At 66.2% G+C, this 18,496-nt stretch overlaps 1 protein-coding gene across 1 annotated transcript in view; it reads left to right on the top strand.

Moving 5' to 3' along the window:
- The window catches only part of LOC121273480 (astrocytic phosphoprotein PEA-15), a 78,915-nt gene extending 61,342 nt beyond the window's left edge, over positions 1-17,573 (top strand). Inside the window, exons 2-4 of the mRNA XM_041180648.1 lie at positions 5,491-5,680; positions 15,047-15,202; positions 17,475-17,573. Of these exons, the coding sequence (XP_041036582.1) occupies positions 5,494-5,680; positions 15,047-15,202; positions 17,475-17,539 (408 nt within the window). The 5' untranslated portion in view covers positions 5,491-5,493 and the 3' untranslated portion in view covers positions 17,540-17,573. The remainder of the gene's footprint in view (positions 1-5,490; positions 5,681-15,046; positions 15,203-17,474) is intronic.
- Positions 17,574-18,496: the final 923 nt, after the last annotated feature.

Below are 18,496 nucleotides of genomic sequence, written 5' to 3'. Positions count from 1 at the left end.
ACTCTCTAACCATCTCCCTCCCCTCCCCCTCACTCTGACCATCTCCCTTAATCTCCCTCACTCTCTAACCATCTCCCTCCCCCTCACTCTCTAACCATCTCCCACCCCTTCCCTCACTCTCTAACCATCTTCCTCCCCTCTCCCTCACTCTGACCATCTCCCTCCCCTCTCCTTCACTCTCTAACCATCTCCCTCCCCTCTCCCTCACTCTGACCATCTCCCTTAATCTCCCTCACTCTCTAACCATCTCCCTCCCCCTCACTCTCTAACCATCTCCCTCCCCTCCCCTCACTCTCTAACCATCTCCCTCCCCTCCCCTCACTCTCTAACCATCTCCCTCCCCTCTTCCTCACTCTCTAACCATCTCCCTCCCCTCTCCCTCACTCTCTAACCATTTCCCTACCATCTCCCTCACTCTCTAACCATCTCCCTCCCCTCTCCCTCACTCTCTAACCATTTCCCTCCCATCTCCCTCACTCTCTAACCATCTCCCTCCCCTCCCCCTCACTCTCTAACTATCTCCCTCCCCCTCACTCTCTAACCATCTCCCTCCCCTCTCCCTCACTCTCTAACCATTTCCCTCCCATCGCCCTCACTCTCTAACCATCTCCCTCCCCTCCCCCTCACTCTCTAACCATCTCCCTCCCCCTCACTCTCTAACCATCTCCCTCCCCTCCCCTCACTCTCTAACCATCTCCCTCCCCTCCCCTCACTCTCTAACCATCTCCCTCCCCTCTTCCTCACTCTCTAACCATCTCCCTCCCCTCTCCCTCACTCTCTAACCATTTCCCTCCCATCTCCCTCACTCTCTAACCATCTCCCTCCCCTCTCCCTCACTCTCTAACCATTTCCCTCCCATCTCCCTCACTCTCTAACCATCTCCCTCCCCTCCCCCTCACTCTCTAACTATCTCCCTCCCCCTCACTCTCTAACCATCTCCCTCCCCTCTCCCTCACTCTCTAACAATTTCCCTCCCATCGCCCTCACTCTCTAACCATCTCCCTCCCCTCCCCCTCACTCTCTAACCATCTCCCTCCCCCTCACTCTCTAACCATCTCCCTCCCCTCTCCCTCACTCTCTAACCATTTCCCTCCCCTCTCCCTCACTCTCTAACCATCTCCCTCCCCTCTCCCTCACTCTCTAACCATCTCCCTCCCCCTCACTCTCTAACCATCTCCCTCCCCCTCACTCTCTAACCATCTCCCTCCCCCTCACTCTATAACCATCTCCCTCCCCTCCCCCTCACTCTCTAACCATCTCCCTCCCCTCCCCCTCACTCTCTAACCATCTCCCTCCCCCTCACTCTCTAACCATCTCCCTCCCCTCCCCCTCACTCTCTAACCATCTCCCTCTCCTCTCCCTCACTCTCTAACCAACTCCCTCCCCTCTCCCTCACTCTCTAACCATCTCCCTCCCCTCCCCCTCACTCTCTAACCATCTCCCTCCCCCTCACTCTCTAACCATCTCCCTCTCCTCTCCCTCACTCTCTAACCATCTCCCTCCACCTCACTCTCTAACCATCTCCCTCCCCCTGACTCTCTAACCATCTCCCTCCCCCTCACTCTCTAACCATCTCCCTCCCCTCCCCCTCACTCTCTAACCATCTCCCTCCCCCTCACTCTCTAACCATCTCCCTCTCCTCTCCCTCACTCTCTAACCATCTCCCTCCCCCTCACTCTCTAACCATCTCCCTCCCCCTCACTCTCTAACCATCTCCCTCCCCCTCACTCTCTAACCATCTCCCTCCCCCTCACTCTCTAACCATCTCCCTCCCCCTCACTCTCTAACCATCTCCCTCCCCCTCACTCTTTAACCATCTCCCTCCCCTCCCCCTCACTCTCTAACCATCTCCCTCCCCTCCCCCTCACTCTCTAACCATCTGCCTCCCCCTCACTCTCTAACCATCTCCCTCCCCTCCCCCTCACTCTCTAACCATCTCCCTCCCCTCTCCCTCACTCTCTAACCATTTCCCTCCCCTCTCCCTCACTCTCTAACCATCTCCCTCCCCTCTCCCTCACTCTCTAACCATCTCCCTCCCCCTCACTCTCTAACCATCTCCCTCCCCTCTCCCTCACTCTCTAACCATCTCCCTCCCCCTCACTCTCTAACCATCTCCCTCCCCTCCCCCTCACTCTCTAACCATCTCCCTACCCTCTCCCTCACTCTCTAACCATCTCCCTCCCCTCTCCCTCACTCTCTAACCATCTCCCTCCCCCTCACTCTCTAACCATCTCCCTCCCCCTCACTCTCTAACCATCTCCCTCCCCCTCACTCTCTAACCATCTCCCTCCCCCTCACTCTCTAAACATCTCCTCCCCTCCCCCTCACTCTCTAACCATCTCCCTCCCCTCTCCCTCACTCTCTAACCATTTCCATCCCCTCTCCCTCACTCTCTAACCATCTCCCTCCCCTCTCCCTCACTCTCTAACCATCTCCCTCCCCCTCACTCTCTAACCATCTCCCTCCCCCTCACTCTCTAACCATCTCCCTCCCCCTCACTCTCTAACCATCTCCCTCCCCTCCCCCTCACTCTCTAACCATCTCCCTCCCCTCTCCCTCACTCTCTAACCATCTCCCTCCCCTCTCCCTCACTCTCTAACCATCTCCCTCCCCTCCCCCTCACTCTGTAACCATCTCCCTCCCCTCCCCCTCACTCTCTAACCATCTCCCTCCCTCCCCCTCACTCTCTAACCATCTCTCTCCCCTCCCCGTCACTCTCTAACCATCTCCCTCCCCTCCCCCTCACTCTCTAACCATCTCCCTCCCCTCTCCCTCACTCTCTAACCATCTCCCTCCCCTCCCCCTCACTCTCTAACCATCTCCCTCCCCTCTCCCTCACTCTCTAACCATCTCCCTCCCCCTCACTCTCTAACCATCTCCCACCCCCTCACTCTCTAACCATCTCCCTCCCCTCCCCCTCACTCTCTAACCATCTCCCTCCCCCTCACTCTCTAACCATCTCCCTCCCCTCTCCCTCACTCTCTAACCATCTCCCTCCCCCTCACTCTCTAACCATCACCCTCCCCCTCACTCTCTAACCATCTCCCTCCCCTCCCCCTCACTCTCTAACCATCTCCCTCCCCTCCCCCTCACTCTCTAACCATCTCCCTCCCCTCTCCCTCACTCTCTAACCATCTCCCTCCCCTCCCCCTCACTCTCTAACCATCTCCCTCCCCTCCCCCTCACTCTCTAACCATCTCCCTCCCCTCCCCCTCACTCTCTAACCATCTCTCTCTCCTCCCCCTCACTCTCTAACCATCTCCCTCCCCCTCACTCTCTAACCATCTCCCTCCCCTCTCCCCTCACTCTCTAACCATCTCCCTCCCCTCCCCCTCACTCTCTAACCATCTCCCACCCCCTCACTCTCTAACCATCTCCCTCCCCTCTCCCTCACTCTCTAACCATCTCCCTCCCCTCTCCCTCACTCTCTAACCATCTCCCTCCCCTCCCCCTCACTCTCTAACCATCTCCCTCCCCTCTCCCTCACTCTCTAACCATCTCCCTCCACTCCCCCTCACTCTCTAACCATCTCCCTCCCCCTCACTCTCTAACCATCTCCCTCCCCTCCCCCTCACTCTCTAACCATCTCCCTCCCCTCTCCCTCACTCTCTAACCAACTCCCTCCCCCTCACTCTCTAACCATCTCCCTCCCCTCCCCCTCACTCTCTAACCATCTCCCACCCCCTCACTCTCTAACCATCTCCCCTCCTCCTCACTCTCTAACCATCTCCCTCCCCTGTCCCTCACTCTCTAACCATCTCCCACCCCTCCCCCTCACTCTCTAACCATCTCCCTCCCCCTCACTCTCTAACCATCTCCCTCCCCTCCCCCTCACTCTCTAACCATCTCCCTCCCCTCCCCCTCACTCTCTAACCATCTCCCTCCCCCTCACTCTCTAACCATCTCCCTCCCCTCCCCCTCACTCTCTAACCATCTCCCTCCCCCTCACTCTCTAACCATCTCCCTCCCCTCCTCCTCACTCTCTAACCATCTCCCTCCCCTCTCCCTCACTCTCTAACCATCTCCCTCCCCTCCCCCTCACTCTCTAACCATCTCCCTCCCCTCCCCCTCACTCTCTAACCATCTCCCTCCCCTCCCCCTCACTCTCTAACCATCTCCCTCCCCTCTCCCTCACTCTCTAACCATCTCCCTCCCCTCTCCCTCACTCTCTAACCATCTCCCTCCCCTCCCCCTCACTCTCTAACCATCTCCCCCCCCTCACTCTCTAACCATCTCCCTCCCCTCCCCCTCACTCTCTAACCATCTCCCTCCCCTCCCCCTCACTCTCTAACCATCTCCCTCCCCTCCCCCTCACTCTCTAACCATCTCCCTCCCCTCCCCGTCACTCTCTAACCATCTCCCTCCCCTCCCCCTCACTCTCTAACCATCTCCCTCCCCTCCCCCTCACTCTCTAACCATCTCCCTCCCCTCTCCCTCACTCTCTAACCATCTCCCTCCCCCTCACTCTCTAACCATCTCCCTCCCCTCCCCCTCACTCTCTAACCATCTCCCTCCCCTCCCCCTCACTCTCTAACCATCTCCCACCCCCTCACTCTCTAACCATCTCCCACCCCCTCACTCTCTAACCATCTCCCACCCCCTCACTCTCTAACCATCTCCCTCCCCGTCACTCTCTAACCATCTCCCTCCCCTCCCCCTCACTCTCTAACCATCTCCCTCCCCTCTCCCTCACTCTCTAACCAACTCCCTCCCCCTCACTCTCTAACCATCTCCCTCCCCTCCCCCTCACTCTCTAACCATCTCTCTCTCCTCCCCCTCACTCTCTAACCATCTCCCTCCCCCTCACTCTCTAACCATCTCCCTCCCCTCTCCCTCACTCTCTAACCTTCTCCCTCCCCTCCCCCTCACTCTCTAACCATCTCCCACCCCCTCACTCTCTAACCATCTCCCTCCCCTCTCCCTCACTCTCTAACCATCTCCCTCCCCTCCCCCTCACTCTCTAACCATCTCCCTCCCCTCTCCCTCACTCTCTAACCATCTCCCTCCACTCCCCCTCACTCTCTAACCATCTCCCTCCCCCTCACTCTCTAACCATCTCCCTCCCCTCCCCCTCACTCTCTAACCATCTCCCTCCCCTCTCCCTCACTCTCTAACCAACTCCCTCCCCCTAACTCTCTAACCATCTCCCTCCCCTCCCCCTCACTCTCTAACCATCTCCCACCCCCTCACTCTCTAACCATCTCCCCTCCTCCTCACTCTCTAACCATCTCCCTCCCCTGTCCCTCACTCTCTAACCATCTCCCACCTCTCCTTCTGGCTGAATCTTTTCCTCACTCTCTCCAGTCTACTCCTTCCCTCTATCCTTCTTCCTTTCTTACCCTCCCTTAACCTTTCCCTCTCTTCCTCCAAACCTCTCTTCTCTCTCTCTCTGTCTCTCACTCTCTCTCTCTCTCTCTCTCTCTCTCCGTCAAAGCCTCTCTCTTTCTAACCATCTGGTCTTTTGCCTCTCTCTCTCTGCCTCTCCCTCAGATCATGGCAGACACAGAGCTGGTCCAGTTCGCTGCCTTGCTTGATGACCTCTCTTCAAACATCACCCCAGAGGACCTGAGCCAGCTGAAGTTAGCCTGTAAGGAGGACATTCCCAGTGACAGGAGCCAGGAGCTGACCGGCTGCAAGGAGTGGTTTAATTTCCTGGAAAAGCACGACAAACTCTCCAAAGGTAGGAGCCTGGAGGGAGGCCCCAGGGAAAGACCAGCCGCACTCCGCAACACCCCCTCCCCCCTCCCCTCCCCTACTCCCCCCTCCCCTCCTCCTCCTCTCCCCCTCCTCCTCCTCCTCCCCTCCTCCTCCTCTCCCCCTCCCCTCCTCCTCCTCTCCCCCTCCTCCTCCTCCTCCTCTCCCCCTCCCCTCCCCCTCCTCCTCCTCCACCTCCTCCTCCTCCTCTCCCCCTCCCCACCTCCTCCTCCTCCTCTCCCCCTCCCCTCCCCTCCTCCTCCTCTCCCCCTCCCCTCCCCTCCTCCTCCTCTCCCCCCTCCCCTCCTCCTCCTCTCCCCCTCCTCCTCCTCCTCCCCTCCTCCTCCTCTCCCCCTCCCCTCCTCCTCCTCTCCCCCTCCTCCTCCTGCTCCTCTCCCCCTCCCCTCCTCCTCCTCCTCCTCTCCCCCTCCCCTCCCCTCCTCCTCCTCTCCCCCCTCCCCTCCCCTACTCCCCCCTCCCCTCCTCCTCCTCTCCTCCTCCTCTCCCCCTCCCCTCCTCCTCCTCTCCCCCTCCCCTCCTCCTCCTCTCCTCCTCCTCTCCCCCTCCCCTCCTCCTCCTCTCCCCCTCCCCTCCTCCTCCTCTCCCCCCTCCCCTACCCTCCCCTCACCTCCTCTCCCCCTCCCCTCCTCCTCCTCTCCCCCCTCCCCTCCTCCTCCTCTCCCCCCTCCCCTCCTCCTCCTCTCCCCCTCCTCCTCCTCTCCCCCTCCCCTCCTCCTCCTCTCCCCTCCTCCTCCTCTCTCCCTCCCCTCCCCTCCCCTCCTCCTCCTCTCCCCCTCCCCTCCCCTCCTCCTCCTCTCCCCCTCCCCTCCCCTCCTCCTCCTCTCCCCCTCCCCTCCTCCTCCTCTCCCCTCCTCCTCCTCTCCCCCTCCCCTCCCCTCCCCTCCTCCTCCTCTCCCCTCCCTCCCCTCCTCCTCCTCTCCCCTCCCTCCCTCCTCCTCCTCTCCCCTCCCCTCCTCCTCCCCTGCCCTCCTCCTCCTCTCCCCCTCCCCTCCTCCTCCTCTCCCCCTCCCCTCCCCTCCTCTCCCCCTCCCCTCCTCCTCCTCTCCCCCTCCCCTCCCCTCCTCTACCCCTCCCCTCCCCTCCTCCTCCTCTCCCCCTCCCCTCCTCCTCCTCTCCCCCTCCCCTCCCCTCCTCTCCCCATCCCCTCCTCCTCCTCTCCCCCTCCCCTCCCCTCCTCCTCCTCTCCCCCTCCCCTCCTCCTCCTCTCCCCCTCCCCTCCCCTCCTCTCCCCCTCCCCTCCTCCTCCTCTCCCCCTCCCCTCCTCCTCCTCTCCCCTCCCCTACTCCCCCTCCCCTCCCCTCCCCTCCCCTCCACTCCCCTCCCCTCCCCTCCCCTCCCCAACACCCCCTCCCCTCCTCTCCCCTCCCCTCCCCTCCTCCTCCTCCTCCCCTCCCCTCCTCCTCCTCTCCCCCCTCCCCTCCTCCTCCTCTCCCCCCTCCCCTCCTCCTCCTCTCCCCCTCCCCTCCCCTCCCCTCCCCTCCTCCTCCTCTCCCCCTCCCCTCCTACTCCTCTCCCCCTCCCCTCCTCCTCCTCTCCCCCTCCCCTCCTCCTCCTCTCCCCCCTCCCCTCCTCCTCCTCTCCCCCTCCCCACCCCTCCCCTCCCCTCCTCCTCCTCTCCCCCTCCCCTCCTCCTCCTCTCCCCCTCCCCTCCCCTCCCCTCCTCCTCCTCTCCCCCTCCCCTCCCCTCCCCTCCCCTCCCCTCCTCCTCCTCTCCCCCTCCTCCCCCTCTCCCCCTCCCCTCCCCTCCCCTCCCCTCCTCCTCCCCTCCCCTCCCCTCCTCCTCCTCTCCCCCTCCCCTCCTCCTCCTCTCCCCCTCCTATCCCCCCTCCCCTCCCCCTCCCTCCTCCTCCTCTCCCCCTCCCCTCCCCTCCCCTCCTCCTCCTCTCCCCCTCCCCTCCCCTCCCCTCCCCTCCCCTCCTCCTCCTCTTCCCCTCCCCTCCCCTCCTCCTCCTCTTCCCCTCCCCTCCCCTCCTCCCCCTCCCTCCTCCCCTCCTCCTCCTCTTCCCCTCCCCTCCCCTCCTCCTCCTCTCCCCCTCCCCTCCTCCTCCTCTCCCCCTCCCCTCCTCCTCCTCTCCCCCTCCCCTCCCCTCCCCTCCCCTCCCCTCCTCCTCCTCTCCCCCTCCTCCCCCTCTCCCCCTCCCCTCCCCTCCCCTCCCCTCCTCCTCCCCTCCCCTCCCCTCCTCCTCCTCTCCCCCTCCCCTCCTCCTCCTCTCCCCCTCCTATCCCCCCTCCCCTCCCCCTCCCTCCTCCCCTCCCCTCCCCTCCTCCTCCTCTCCCCCTCCTCTCCCCCCTCCCCTCCCCTCCCCTCCTCCTCCTCTTCCCCTCCCCTCCCCTCCTCCCCCTCCCTCCTCCCCTCCTCCTCCTCTCCCCCTCCCCTCCTCCTCCTCTCCCCTCCTCTCCCCCTCCCCTCCTCTCCCCTCCCCTCCCCTCCTCCTCCTCCTCCTTTCCCCTCCTCCTCCTCGCCCCCTCCCCTCCTCCTCCTCTCCCCCCTCCCCTCCTCCTCCTCTCCCCCCTCCCCTCCCCTCCCCTCCTCCTCCTCTCCCCCTCCCCTCCCCTCCCCTCCTCCTCCTCTCCCCCCCTCCCCTCCTCCTCCTCTCCCCCCTCCCCTCCCCTCCCCTCCTCCTCCTCTCCCCCTCCCCTCCCCTCCCCTCCTCCTCCTCTCCCCCTCCCCTCCCCTCCCCTCCTCCTCCTCTCCCCCTCCCCTCCTCCTCCTCTCCCCCTCCCCTCCCCTCCCCTCCCCTCCCCTCCTCCTCCTCTCCCCCTCCTCCCCCTCTCCCCCTCCCCTCCCCTCCCCTCCCCTCCTCCTCCCCTCCCCTCCTCCTCCTCTCCCCCTCCTATCCCCCCTCCCCTCCCCTCCCCTCCCCTCCTCCTCCTCTCCCCCTCCCCTCCTCCTCCTCTCCCCCTCCTATCCCCCCTCCCCTCCCCTCCCCTCCCCTCCTCCTCCTCTCCCCCTCCTCTCCCCCCTCCCCTCCCCTCCCCTCCTCCTCCTCTTCCCCTCCCCTCCCCTCCTCCTCCTCTTCCCCTCCCCTCCCCTCCTCCCCCTCCCTCCTCCCCTCCTCCTCCTCTCCCCCTCCCCTCCTCCTCCTCTCCCCCTCCCCTCCTCCTCCTCTCCCCCTCCCCTCCCCTCCCCTCCCCTCCCCTCCTCCTCCCCTCCCCTCCCCTCCTCCTCCTCTCCCCCTCCCCTCCTCCTCCTCTCCCCCTCCTCTCCCCCCTCCCCTCCCCTCCCCTCCTCATCCTCTTCCCCTCCCCTCCCCTCCTCCCCCTCCCTCCTCCCCTCCTCCTCCTCTCCCCCTCCTCTCCCCCTCCCCTCCTCTCCCCTCCCCTCCCCTCCTCCTCCTCCTCCCCTCCCCTCCTCCTCCTCTCCCCCTCCCCTCCTCCTCCTCTCCCCCCTCCCCTCCCCTCCCCTCCTCCTCCTCTTCCCCTCCCCTCCCCTCCTCCTCCTCTTCCCCTCCCCTCCCCTCCTCCCCCTCCCTCCTCCCCTCCTCCTCCTCTTCCCCTCCCCTCCCCTCCTCCCCCTCCCTCCTCCCCTCCTCCTCCTCTCCCCCTCCTCTCCCCCCTCCCCTCCCCTCCCCTCCTCCTCCTCTCCCCCCTCCCCTCCTCCTCCTCTCCCCCTCCTCTCCCCCCTCCCCTCCCCTCCCCTCCTCCTCCTCTTCCCCTCCCCTCCCCTCCTCCTCCTCTTCCCCTCCCCTCCCCTCCTCCCCCTCCCTCCTCCCCTCCTCCTCCTCTCCCCCTCCTCTCCCCCCTCCCCTCCCCTCCCCTCCTCCTCCTCTTCCCCTCCCCTCCCCTCCTCCCCCTCTCCCCTCCCCTCCTCCCCCTCACCTCCTCCCCTCCCCCTCCCTCCTCCCCTCCTCCTCCTCTCCCCTCCCCTCCTCCCCCTCTCCCCCCTCCCCTACTCCCCCTCTCCCCCTCCCCTCCCCTCCCCTCCACTCCCCCTCCCCTCCTCCTCCCCTCCCCTCCTCCTCCTCTCCCCCTCCCCTCCCCTCCTCCTCCTCTCCCCCTCCCCTCCCCTCCTCCTCCTCTCCCCCTCCCCTCCTCCTCCACTCCCCCTCCCCTCCTCCTCCCCTCCCCTCAACCTCCTCTCCCCCTCCCCTCCTCCTCCTCTCCCCCTCCCCTCCCCTCCTCTCCCCCTCCCCTCCTCCTCCTCTCCCCCTCCCCTCCCCTCCTCCTCCTCTCCCCCTCCCCTCCCCTCCTCCTCCTCTCCCCCTCCCCTGCTCCTCCTCTCCCCCTCCCCTCCCCTCCCCTCCCCTCCCCTCCTCCTCCTCTCCCCCTCCCCTCCCCTCCTCCTCCTCTCCCCCTCCCCTCCTCCTCCTCTCCCCCTCCCCTCCCCTCCTCTCCCCCTCCCCTCCTCCTCCTCTCCCCCTCCCCTCCTCCTCCTCTCCCCTCCCCTACTCCCCCTCCCCTCCACTCCCCTCCCCTCCCCTCCCCAACACCCCCTCCCCTCCTCTCCCCTCCCCTCCCCTCCTCCTCCTCCTCCCCTCCCCTCCTCCTCCTCTCCCCCTCCCCTCCTCCTCCTCTCCCCCCTCCCCTCCTCCTCCTCTCCCCCCTCCCCTCCTCCTCCTCTCCCCCTCCCCTCCCCTCCCCTCCCCTCCTCCTCCTCTCCCCCTCCCCTCCTCCTCCTCTCCCCCTCCCCTCCTCCTCCTCTCCCCCTCCCCTCCTCCTCCTCTCCCCCCTCCCCTCCTCCTCCTCTCCCCCTCCCCTCCCCTCCCCTCCCCTCCTCCTCCTCTCCCCCTCCCCTCCTCCTCCTCTCCCCCTCCCCTCCCCTCCCCTCCTCCTCCTCTCCCCCTCCCCTCCTCCTCCTCTCCCCCTCCCCTCCCCTCCCCTCCTCCTCCTCTCCCCCTCCCCTCCCCTCCCCTCCTCCTCCTCTCCCCCTCCCCTCCTCCTCCTCTCCCCCTCCCCTCCACTCCCCTCCCCTCCCCTCCTCCTCCTCTCCCCCTCCTCCCCCTCTCCCCCTCCCCTCCCCTCCCCTCCCCTCCTCCTCCCCTCCTCCTCCCCTCCCCTCCCCTCCTCCTCCTCTCCCCCTCCCCTCCTCCTCCTCTCCCCCTCCTATCCCCCCTCCCCTCCCCCTCCCTCCTCCCCTCCTCCTCCTCTCCCCCTCCTCTCCCCCCTCCCCTCCCCTCCCCTCCTCCTCCTCTTCCCCTCCCCTCCCCTCCTCCTCCTCTTCCCCTCCCCTCCCCTCCACCCCCTCCCTCCTCCCCTCCTCCTCCTCTTCCCCTCCCCTCCCCTCCTCCCCCTCCCTCCTCCCCTCCTCCTCCTCTTCCCCTCCCCTCCCCTCCTCCTCCTCTCCCCCTCCCCTCCTCCTCCTCTCCCCCTCCCGTCCCCTCCCCTCCCCTCCCCTCCCCTCCTCCTCCTCTCCCCCTCCCCTCCTCCTCCTCTCCCCCTCCCCTCCTCCTCCTCTCCCCCTCCCGTCCCCTCCCCTCCCCTCCCCTCCCCTCCTCCTCCTCTCCCCCTCCTCCGCCTCTCCCCCTCCCCTCCCCTCCCCTCCCCTCCTCCTCCCCTCCCCTCCCCTCCTCCTCCTCTCCCCTTCCCCTCCTCCTCCTCTCCCCCTCCTATCCCCCCTCCCCTCCCCCTCCCTCCTCCCCTCCCCTCCCCTCCTCCTCCTCTCCCCCTCCTCTCCCCCCTCCCCTCCCCTCCCCTCCTCCTCCTCTCCCCCTCCCCTCCTCCTCCTCTCCCCTCCTCTCCCCCTCCCCTCCTCTCCCCTCCCCTCCCCTCCTCCTCCTCCTCCCCTCCCCTCCTCCTCCTCTCCCCCCTCCCCTCCTCCTCCTCTCCCCTCCCCTCCCCTCCTCCTCCTCTTCCCCTCCCCTCCCCTCCTCCTCCTCTTCCCCTCCCCTCCCCTCCTCCCCCTCCCTCCTCCCCTCCTCCTCCTCTTCCCCTCCCCTCCCCTCCTCCCCCTCCCTCCTCCCCTCCTCCTCCTCTCCCCCTCCTCTCCCCCCTCCCCTCCCCTCCCCTCCTCCTCCTCTCCCCCTCCTCTCCCCCCTCCCCTCCCCTCCCCTCCTCCTCCTCTTCCCCTCCCCTCCCTCCTCCTCCTCTTCCCCTCCCCTCCCCTCCTCCCCCTCCCTCCTCCCCTCCTCCTCCTCTCCCCCTCCTCTCCCCCCTCCCCTCCCCTCCCCTCCTCCTCCTCTTCCCCTCCCCTCCCCTCCTCCCCCTCCCTCCTCCCCTCCTCCTCCTCTCCCCCTCCTCTCCCCCCTCCCCTCCCCTCCCCTCCCCTCTCCTCCTCCTCCTCTCCCCCTCCTCCCCCTCTCCCCCTCCCCTCCCCTCCCCTCCCCTCCTCCTCCCCTCCCCTCCCCTCCTCCTCCTCTCCCCCTCCCCTCCTCCTCCTCTCCCCCTCCCCTCCTCCCCTCCTCCTCCTCTCCCCCTCCTCTCCCCTCTCCCCTCCCCTCCCCTCCCCTCCCCTCCCCTCCTCCTCCTCTCCCCCTCCTCTCCCCCCTCCCCTCCCCTCCCCTCCTCCTCCTCTCCCCCTCCTCCCCCTCTCCCCCTCCCCTCCCCTCCCCTCCCCTCCTCCTCCCCTCCCCTCCCCTCCTCCTCCTCTCCCCCTCCCCTCCTCCTCCTCTCCCCCTCCTCTCCCCCCTCCCCTCCCCTCCCCTCCTCCTCCTCTTCCCCTCCCCTCCCCTCCTCCCCCTCCCTCCTCCCCTCCTCCTCCTCTCCCCCTCCCCTCCTCCTCCTCTCCCCCTCCCCTCCTCCTCCTCTCCCCCTCCCCTCCTCCTCCTCCTCCTCTCCCCTCCCTCCTCCTCCTCTCCCCCTCCCCTCCTCCTCCTCTCCCCCTCCCCTCCTCCTCCTCTCCCCCTCCCCTCCCCTCCTCCTCCTCTCCCCCTCCCCTCCCCTCCTCTCCCCCTCCTATCCCCCCTCCCCTCCTCCTCCTCTCCCCCTCCCCTCCCCTCCTCTCCCCCTCCCCTCCCCTCCCCTCCTCCTCCTCTCCCCCTCCCCTCCTCCTCCTCTCCCCCCTCCCCTCCTCCTCCTCTCCCCCTCCCCTACTCCCCCCTCCCCTCCTCCTCCTCTCCCCCTCCCCTCCTCCTCCTCTCCCCCTCCCCTCCTCCTCCTCTCCCCCCTCCCCTCCCCTCCCCTACTCCCCCCTCCCCTCCTCCTCCTCTCCCCCTCCCCTCCCCTCCTCTCCCCCTCCCCTCCCCTCCCCTCCTCCTCCTCTCCCCCTCCCCTCCTCCTCCTCTCCCCCCTCCCCTCCTCCTCCTCTCCCCCTCCCCTACTCCCCCCTCCCCTCCTCCTCCTCTCCCCCTCCCCTCCTCCTCCTCTCCCCTCCCCTCCCCTACTCCCCCCTCCCCTCCTCCTCCTCTCCCCTCCCCTCCCCTCCTCCTCCTCTCCCCCCTCCCCTCCTCCTCCTCTCCCCCTCCCCTCCCTCCTCCTCCTCTCCCCCTCCCCTCCTCCTCCTCTCCTCCCCTCCCCTCCTCCTCCTCTCCCCCTCCCCTCCCCTCCTCCTCCTCTCCCCCCTCCCCTCCTCCTCCTCCTCCTCTCCCCCTTCCCTCCCCTCCTCCTCCCCTCCTCCTCCCTCCTCCTCCTCTCCCCCTCCCCTCCTCCTCCTCCTCCTCTCCCCCTTCCCTCCCCTCCTCCTCCCCTCCTCCTCCCCTCCTCCTCCTCTCCCCCTCCCCTCCTCCTCCTCTCCCCCTCCCCTCCTCCTCCTCTCCCCCTCCCCTCCTCCTCCTACTCCCCCCTCCCCTCCCCTCCCCTCCCTCCCCTCCCCTCCCCTCCCCTCCCCAACACCCCCTCCCCTCCCCTCCTCCTCCCCTCCTCCTCCCCTCCTCCTCCTCTCCCCCTCCCCTCCTCTCCCCCTCCCCTCCCCTCCTCTCCCCTCCCCTCCTCCTCCTCTCCCCCTCCCCTCCCCTCCCCTCCTCTCCCCCTCCTCCTCCTCCTCCTCTCCCCCTCCCCTCCTCCTCCCCTCCTCCTCCCCTCCCCTCCCCTCCCCTCCCCTCCCCTCCCCTCCCCTCCCCTCCCCAACACCCCCTCCCCTCCCCTCCCCTCCCCTCCCCTCCCCTCCCCTCCCCTCCCCTCCCCTCCCCTCCCCTCCCCAACACCCCCTCCCCTCCCCTCCCCTCCCCTCCCCTCCCCTCCCCTCCCCTCCCCTCCCCTCCTCCTCCTCTCCCCCTCCCCTCCCCTCCCTTCCCCTCCCCTCCCCTCCCCTCCTCCTCCTCTCCCCCTCCTATCCCCCCTCCCCTCCTCTCCCCTCCCCTCCTCCTCCTCTCCCCCTCCCCTCCCCTCCCCTCCTCTCCCCTCCCCTCCTCCTCCTCTCCCCCTCCTCTCCCCCCCTCCCCTCCCCTCCCCTCCTCCTCCTCTCCCCCTCCTCTCCCCCCTCCCCTCCCCTCCCCTCCTCCTCCTCTTCCCCTCCCCTCCCCTCCTCCTCCTCTTCCCCTCCCCTCCCCTCCACCCCCTCCCTCCTCCCCTCCTCCTCCTCTTCCCCTCCCCTCCCCTCCTCCCCCTCCCTCCTCCCCTCCTCCTCCTCTTCCCCTCCCCTCCCCTCCTCCTCCTCTCCCCCTCCCCTCCTCCTCCTCTCCCCCTCCCCTCCTCCTCCTCTCCCCCTCCCGTCCCCTCCCCTCCCCTCCCCTCCTCCTCCTCTCCCCCTCCTCCGCCTCTCCCCCTCCCCTCCCCTCCCCTCCCCTCCTCCTCCCCTCCCCTCCCCTCCTCCTCCTCTCCCCTTCCCCTCCTCCTCCTCTCCCCCTCCTCCGCCTCTCCCCCTCCTCCGCCTCTCCCCCTCCCCTCCCCTCCCCTCCCCTCCTCCTCCCCTCCCCTCCCCTCCTCCTCCTCTCCCCGATTGGAGGGGCGGGAGATTGGAGGGGCAGGAGATTGGAGGGGCAGGAGATTGGAGGGGCGGGGGATTGGAGGGGCGGGGGATTGGAGGGGCGGGGGATTGGAGGGGCGGGAGAGTGGAGGGGCGGGAGATTGGAGGGGCGGGAGAGTGGAGGGGCGGGAGATTGGATGGGGCGGGAGATTGGAGGGGCGGGAGAGTGGAGGGGCGGGAGATTGGAGGGGCGGGAGAGTGGAGGGGCGGGAGATTGGAGGGGCAGGAGATTGGAGGGGCGGGAGATTGGAGGGGCGGGGGATTGGAGGGGCGGGAGATTGGAGGGGCAGGAGATTGGAGGGGCGGGGGATTGGAGGGGCGGGGGATTGGAGGGGCGGGAGATTGGAGGGGCAGGAGATTGGAGGGGCGGGGGATTGGAGGGGCGGGGGATTGGAGGGGTGGGGGAGTTTGGAGGGGCGGGGATTGGAGGGAAGGGGATTGGAGGGGAGGGGAGGGGAGTTTCTGTTGGTTGTGTTGCTGAGGTGCGTTGCCTGGTTTGCAGGTTAGGGAGGGAGCTGGGTGCGGTATAACTCTGGTCTGGTTGGCCGGCAGATAACCTCTCATACATCGAGCACATCTTCGAGATGTCGAGGCGCCCGGACCTCCTCACCATGGTGGTCGAGTACAGGACTAAAGTCTTAAAGATCTCGGAGGACCAGGAGGTGGAGTCAAAGTTCACACGGATCCCCAGTGCTGTCAAGTACAAAGGTAAGGAGTCACCTAGATGGTGAGGGGTGGGGTGGGGGGGCGGGGGAGGGGTCCCACAGTTTTTTGGGGAGGTAGGGGGGAAGGGAGGGGGTCCCACAGTTTTTTGGGGAGGTAGGGGGGAAGGGAGGGGGTCGCACAGTTTTTTGGGGAGGTAGGGGGGAAGGGAGGGGGTCCCACAGTTTTTTGGGGAGGTAGGGGGGAAGGGAGGGGGTCCCACAGTTTTTTGGGGAGGTAGGGGGGAAGGGAGGGGGTCCCACAGTTTTTTGGGGGGTAGGGGGGAAGGGAGGGGGTCCCACAGTTTTTTGGGGAGGTAGGGGGGAAGGGAGGGGGTCCCACAGTTTTTTGGGGAGGTAGGGGGGAAGGGAGGGGGTCCCACAGTTTTTTGGGGAGGTAGGGGGGAAGGGAGGGGGTCCCACAGTTTTTTGGGGAGGTAGGGGGGAAGGGAGGGGGTCCCACAGTTTTTTGGGGAGGTAGGGGGGAAGGGAGGGGGTCCCACAGTTTTTTGGGGAGGTAGGGGGGAAGGGAGGGGGTCCCACAGTTTTTTGGGGAGGTAGGGGGGAAGGGAGGGGGTCCCACAGTTTTTTGGGGAGGTAGGGGGGAAGGGAGGGGGTCCCACAGTTTTTTGGGGAGGTAGGGGGGAAGGGAGGGGGTCCCACAGTTTTTTGGGGAGGTAGGGGGGAAGGGAGGGGGTCCCACAGTTTTTTGGGGAGGTAGGGGGGAAGGGAGGGGGTCCCACAGTTTTTTGGGGAGGTAGGGGGGAAGGGAGGGGGTCCCACAGTTTTTTGGGGAGGTAGGGGGGAAGGGAGGGGGTCCCACAGTTTTTTGGGGAGGTAGGGGGGAAGGGAGGGGGTCCCACAGTTTTTTGGGGAGGTAGGGGGGAAGGGAGGGGGTCCCACAGTTTTTTGGGGAGGTAGGGGGGAAGGGAGGGGGTCCCACAGTTTTTTGGGGAGGTAGGGGGGAAGGGAGGGGGTCCCACAGTTTTTTGGGGAGGTAGGGGGGAAGGGAGGGGGTCCCACAGTTTTTTGGGGAGGTAGGGGGGAAGGGAGGGGGTCCCACAGTTTTTTGGGGAGGTAGGGGGGAAGGGAGGGGGTCCCACAGTTTTGTGGGGAGGTAGGGGGGAAGGGAGGGGGTCCCACAGTTTTTTGGGGAGGTAGGGGGGAAGGGAGGGGGTCCCACAGTTTTTTGGGGAGGTAGGGGGGAAGGGAGGGGGTCCCACAGTTTTTTGGGGAGGTAGGGGGGAAGGGAGGGGGTCCCACAGTTTTTTGGGGAGGTAGGGGGGAAGGGAGGGGGTCCCACAGTTTTTTGGGGAGGTAGGGGGGAAGGGAGGGGGTCCCACAGTTTTTTGGGGAGGTAGGGGGGAAGGGAGGGGGTCCCACAGTTTTTTGGGGGTAGGGGGGAAGGGAGGGGGTCCCACAGTTTTTTGGGGAGGTAGGGGGGAAGGGAGGGGGTCCCACAGTTTTTTGGGGAGGTAGGGGGGAAGGGAGGGGGTCCGACAGTTTTTTGGGGAGGTAGGGGGGAAGGGAGGGGGTCCCACAGTTTTTTGGGGAGGTAGGGGGGAAGGGAGGGGGTCCCACAGTTTTTTGGGGAGGTAGGGGGGAAGGGAGGGGGTCCCACAGTTTTTTGGGGAGGTAGGGGGGAAGGGAGGGGGTCCCACAGTTTTTTGGGGAGGTAGGGGGGAAGTTAGGGGGTCCCACAGTTTTTTGGGGAGGTAGGGGGGAAGGGAGGGGGTCCCACAGTTTTTTGGGGAGGTAGGGGGGAAGGGAGGGGGTCCCACAGTTTTTTGGGGAGGTAGGGGGGAAGGGAGGGGGTCCCACAGTTTTTTGGGGAGGTAGGGGGGAAGGGAGGGGGTCCCACAGTTTTTTGGGGAGGTAGGGGGGAAGGGAGGGGGTCCCACAGTTTTTTGGGGGTAGGGGGGAAGGGAGGGGGTCGCACAGTTTTTTGGGGAGGTAGGGGGGAAGGGAGGGGGTCCCACAGTTTTTTGGGGAGGTAGGGGGGAAGGGAGGGGGTCCCACAGTTTTTTGGGGAGGTAGGGGGGAAGGGAGGGGGTCCCACAGTTTTTTGGGGAGGTAGGGGGGAAGGGAGGGGGTGCCACAGTTTTTTGGGGAGGTAGGGGGGAAGGGAGGGGGTCCCACAGTTTTTTGGGGAGGTGGGGGGGGTGGTGGTGGGGGGGGGGGTTTTTAGCGGCAAGGGGAGGGGGAGGGGGTGTGCAACGTGACTCTTTAATCTCTTCTCTCTCTATCTCTTCTCTCTCTCTCCCCCTCTCTCCCTCCAGATGTTATCCGCCAGCCCTCAGAGGACGAGATTATCAAACTGCAGCTGCCTCCAAAGAAAGTCTGAGCGTCGATGACAAGCTTTGTCCTAGAAAGGGAGAGAGAGAGAGAGAGGAGGAGAGATAGACAGAGAGAGAGAGATAGAGAAAAGCCAAGCGTGAAGGAGATAGCTGTTTAAAAATAACCCCTTTAACACAAAAAAAAAAAAAAAAATTAACCTACATTTATGAACTGTTGCTCTTGGGAAGCTACACAAGCAGATCTCCGTGTGTGTGAGGATGAAACGTGATATTTTTTCCCGCGACTGCATCACCTTGTGTCGTCTCCAGGTTCCTGCGTCTCTCGTGAGGTCCCCGTCGTCCTCCCTCCGAGCCCCGCTCCGCTAACCTCCCTCAGCCTCTGGGTCTCCGGCCTCCACCCCGAACCTTCCCCTCTCACCCCGGCAGCAAATTCTATGCAAAAACAGACAAGACCTTCGCGTTTCCTCCGTCGGGAAGCCGCCCACCCGCACCAGCCCCCCCCACCCACCCACCCACCCACCCCCTCCCCCCAACACCCCACCTCACCCCCTCTCCACAGGGGGGAAGTGGAGGGAGAAGAGAAAGAATGGGGAGGTGGATGGCGGGAGTAGGCAGAGATCACACCCCTCGCGGTCTCCTGCCAGCTCCCTCGCCCTCCGGGGAAGGAGTGATGTGGAGCGCACCCCCCCCACCCCCCCCGCCCCCCGCCCCCCCCACTCTCGACTCACCGCTAACCCTCGTCGTGTTCTTTCTTTCCCCGCGGGTGACTCAGGACTGAGCTGCTCGTGGACCCTGTCGCTGTTTTATTAACTGAGGTGTGGCATTAAACCGCGTTGTGCATTTTGAAAAGGAACTGCAGTCCATGTCTGCTTCCTGCGCTCGTCCGTGATTGCTCGCGCGCGTGCGCGCGCGTGTGTGTGTGTGTGTGTGTGCGCGCGATCGTGTGTGTGTGTGCGTGTACGCGATCGTGTGTGTGCGTGTGTACGCGACCGTGTGTGCATGTA

The sequence above is a fragment of the Carcharodon carcharias genome (genome assembly GCF_017639515.1).
Source record: "Carcharodon carcharias isolate sCarCar2 chromosome 24 unlocalized genomic scaffold, sCarCar2.pri SUPER_24_unloc_1, whole genome shotgun sequence".
Lineage (NCBI taxonomy): Eukaryota > Metazoa > Chordata > Chondrichthyes > Lamniformes > Lamnidae > Carcharodon > Carcharodon carcharias.
The sequence above is the reverse complement of the archived record's forward strand: the minus strand, read 5'-3'. Positions and strand labels throughout refer to the sequence as shown.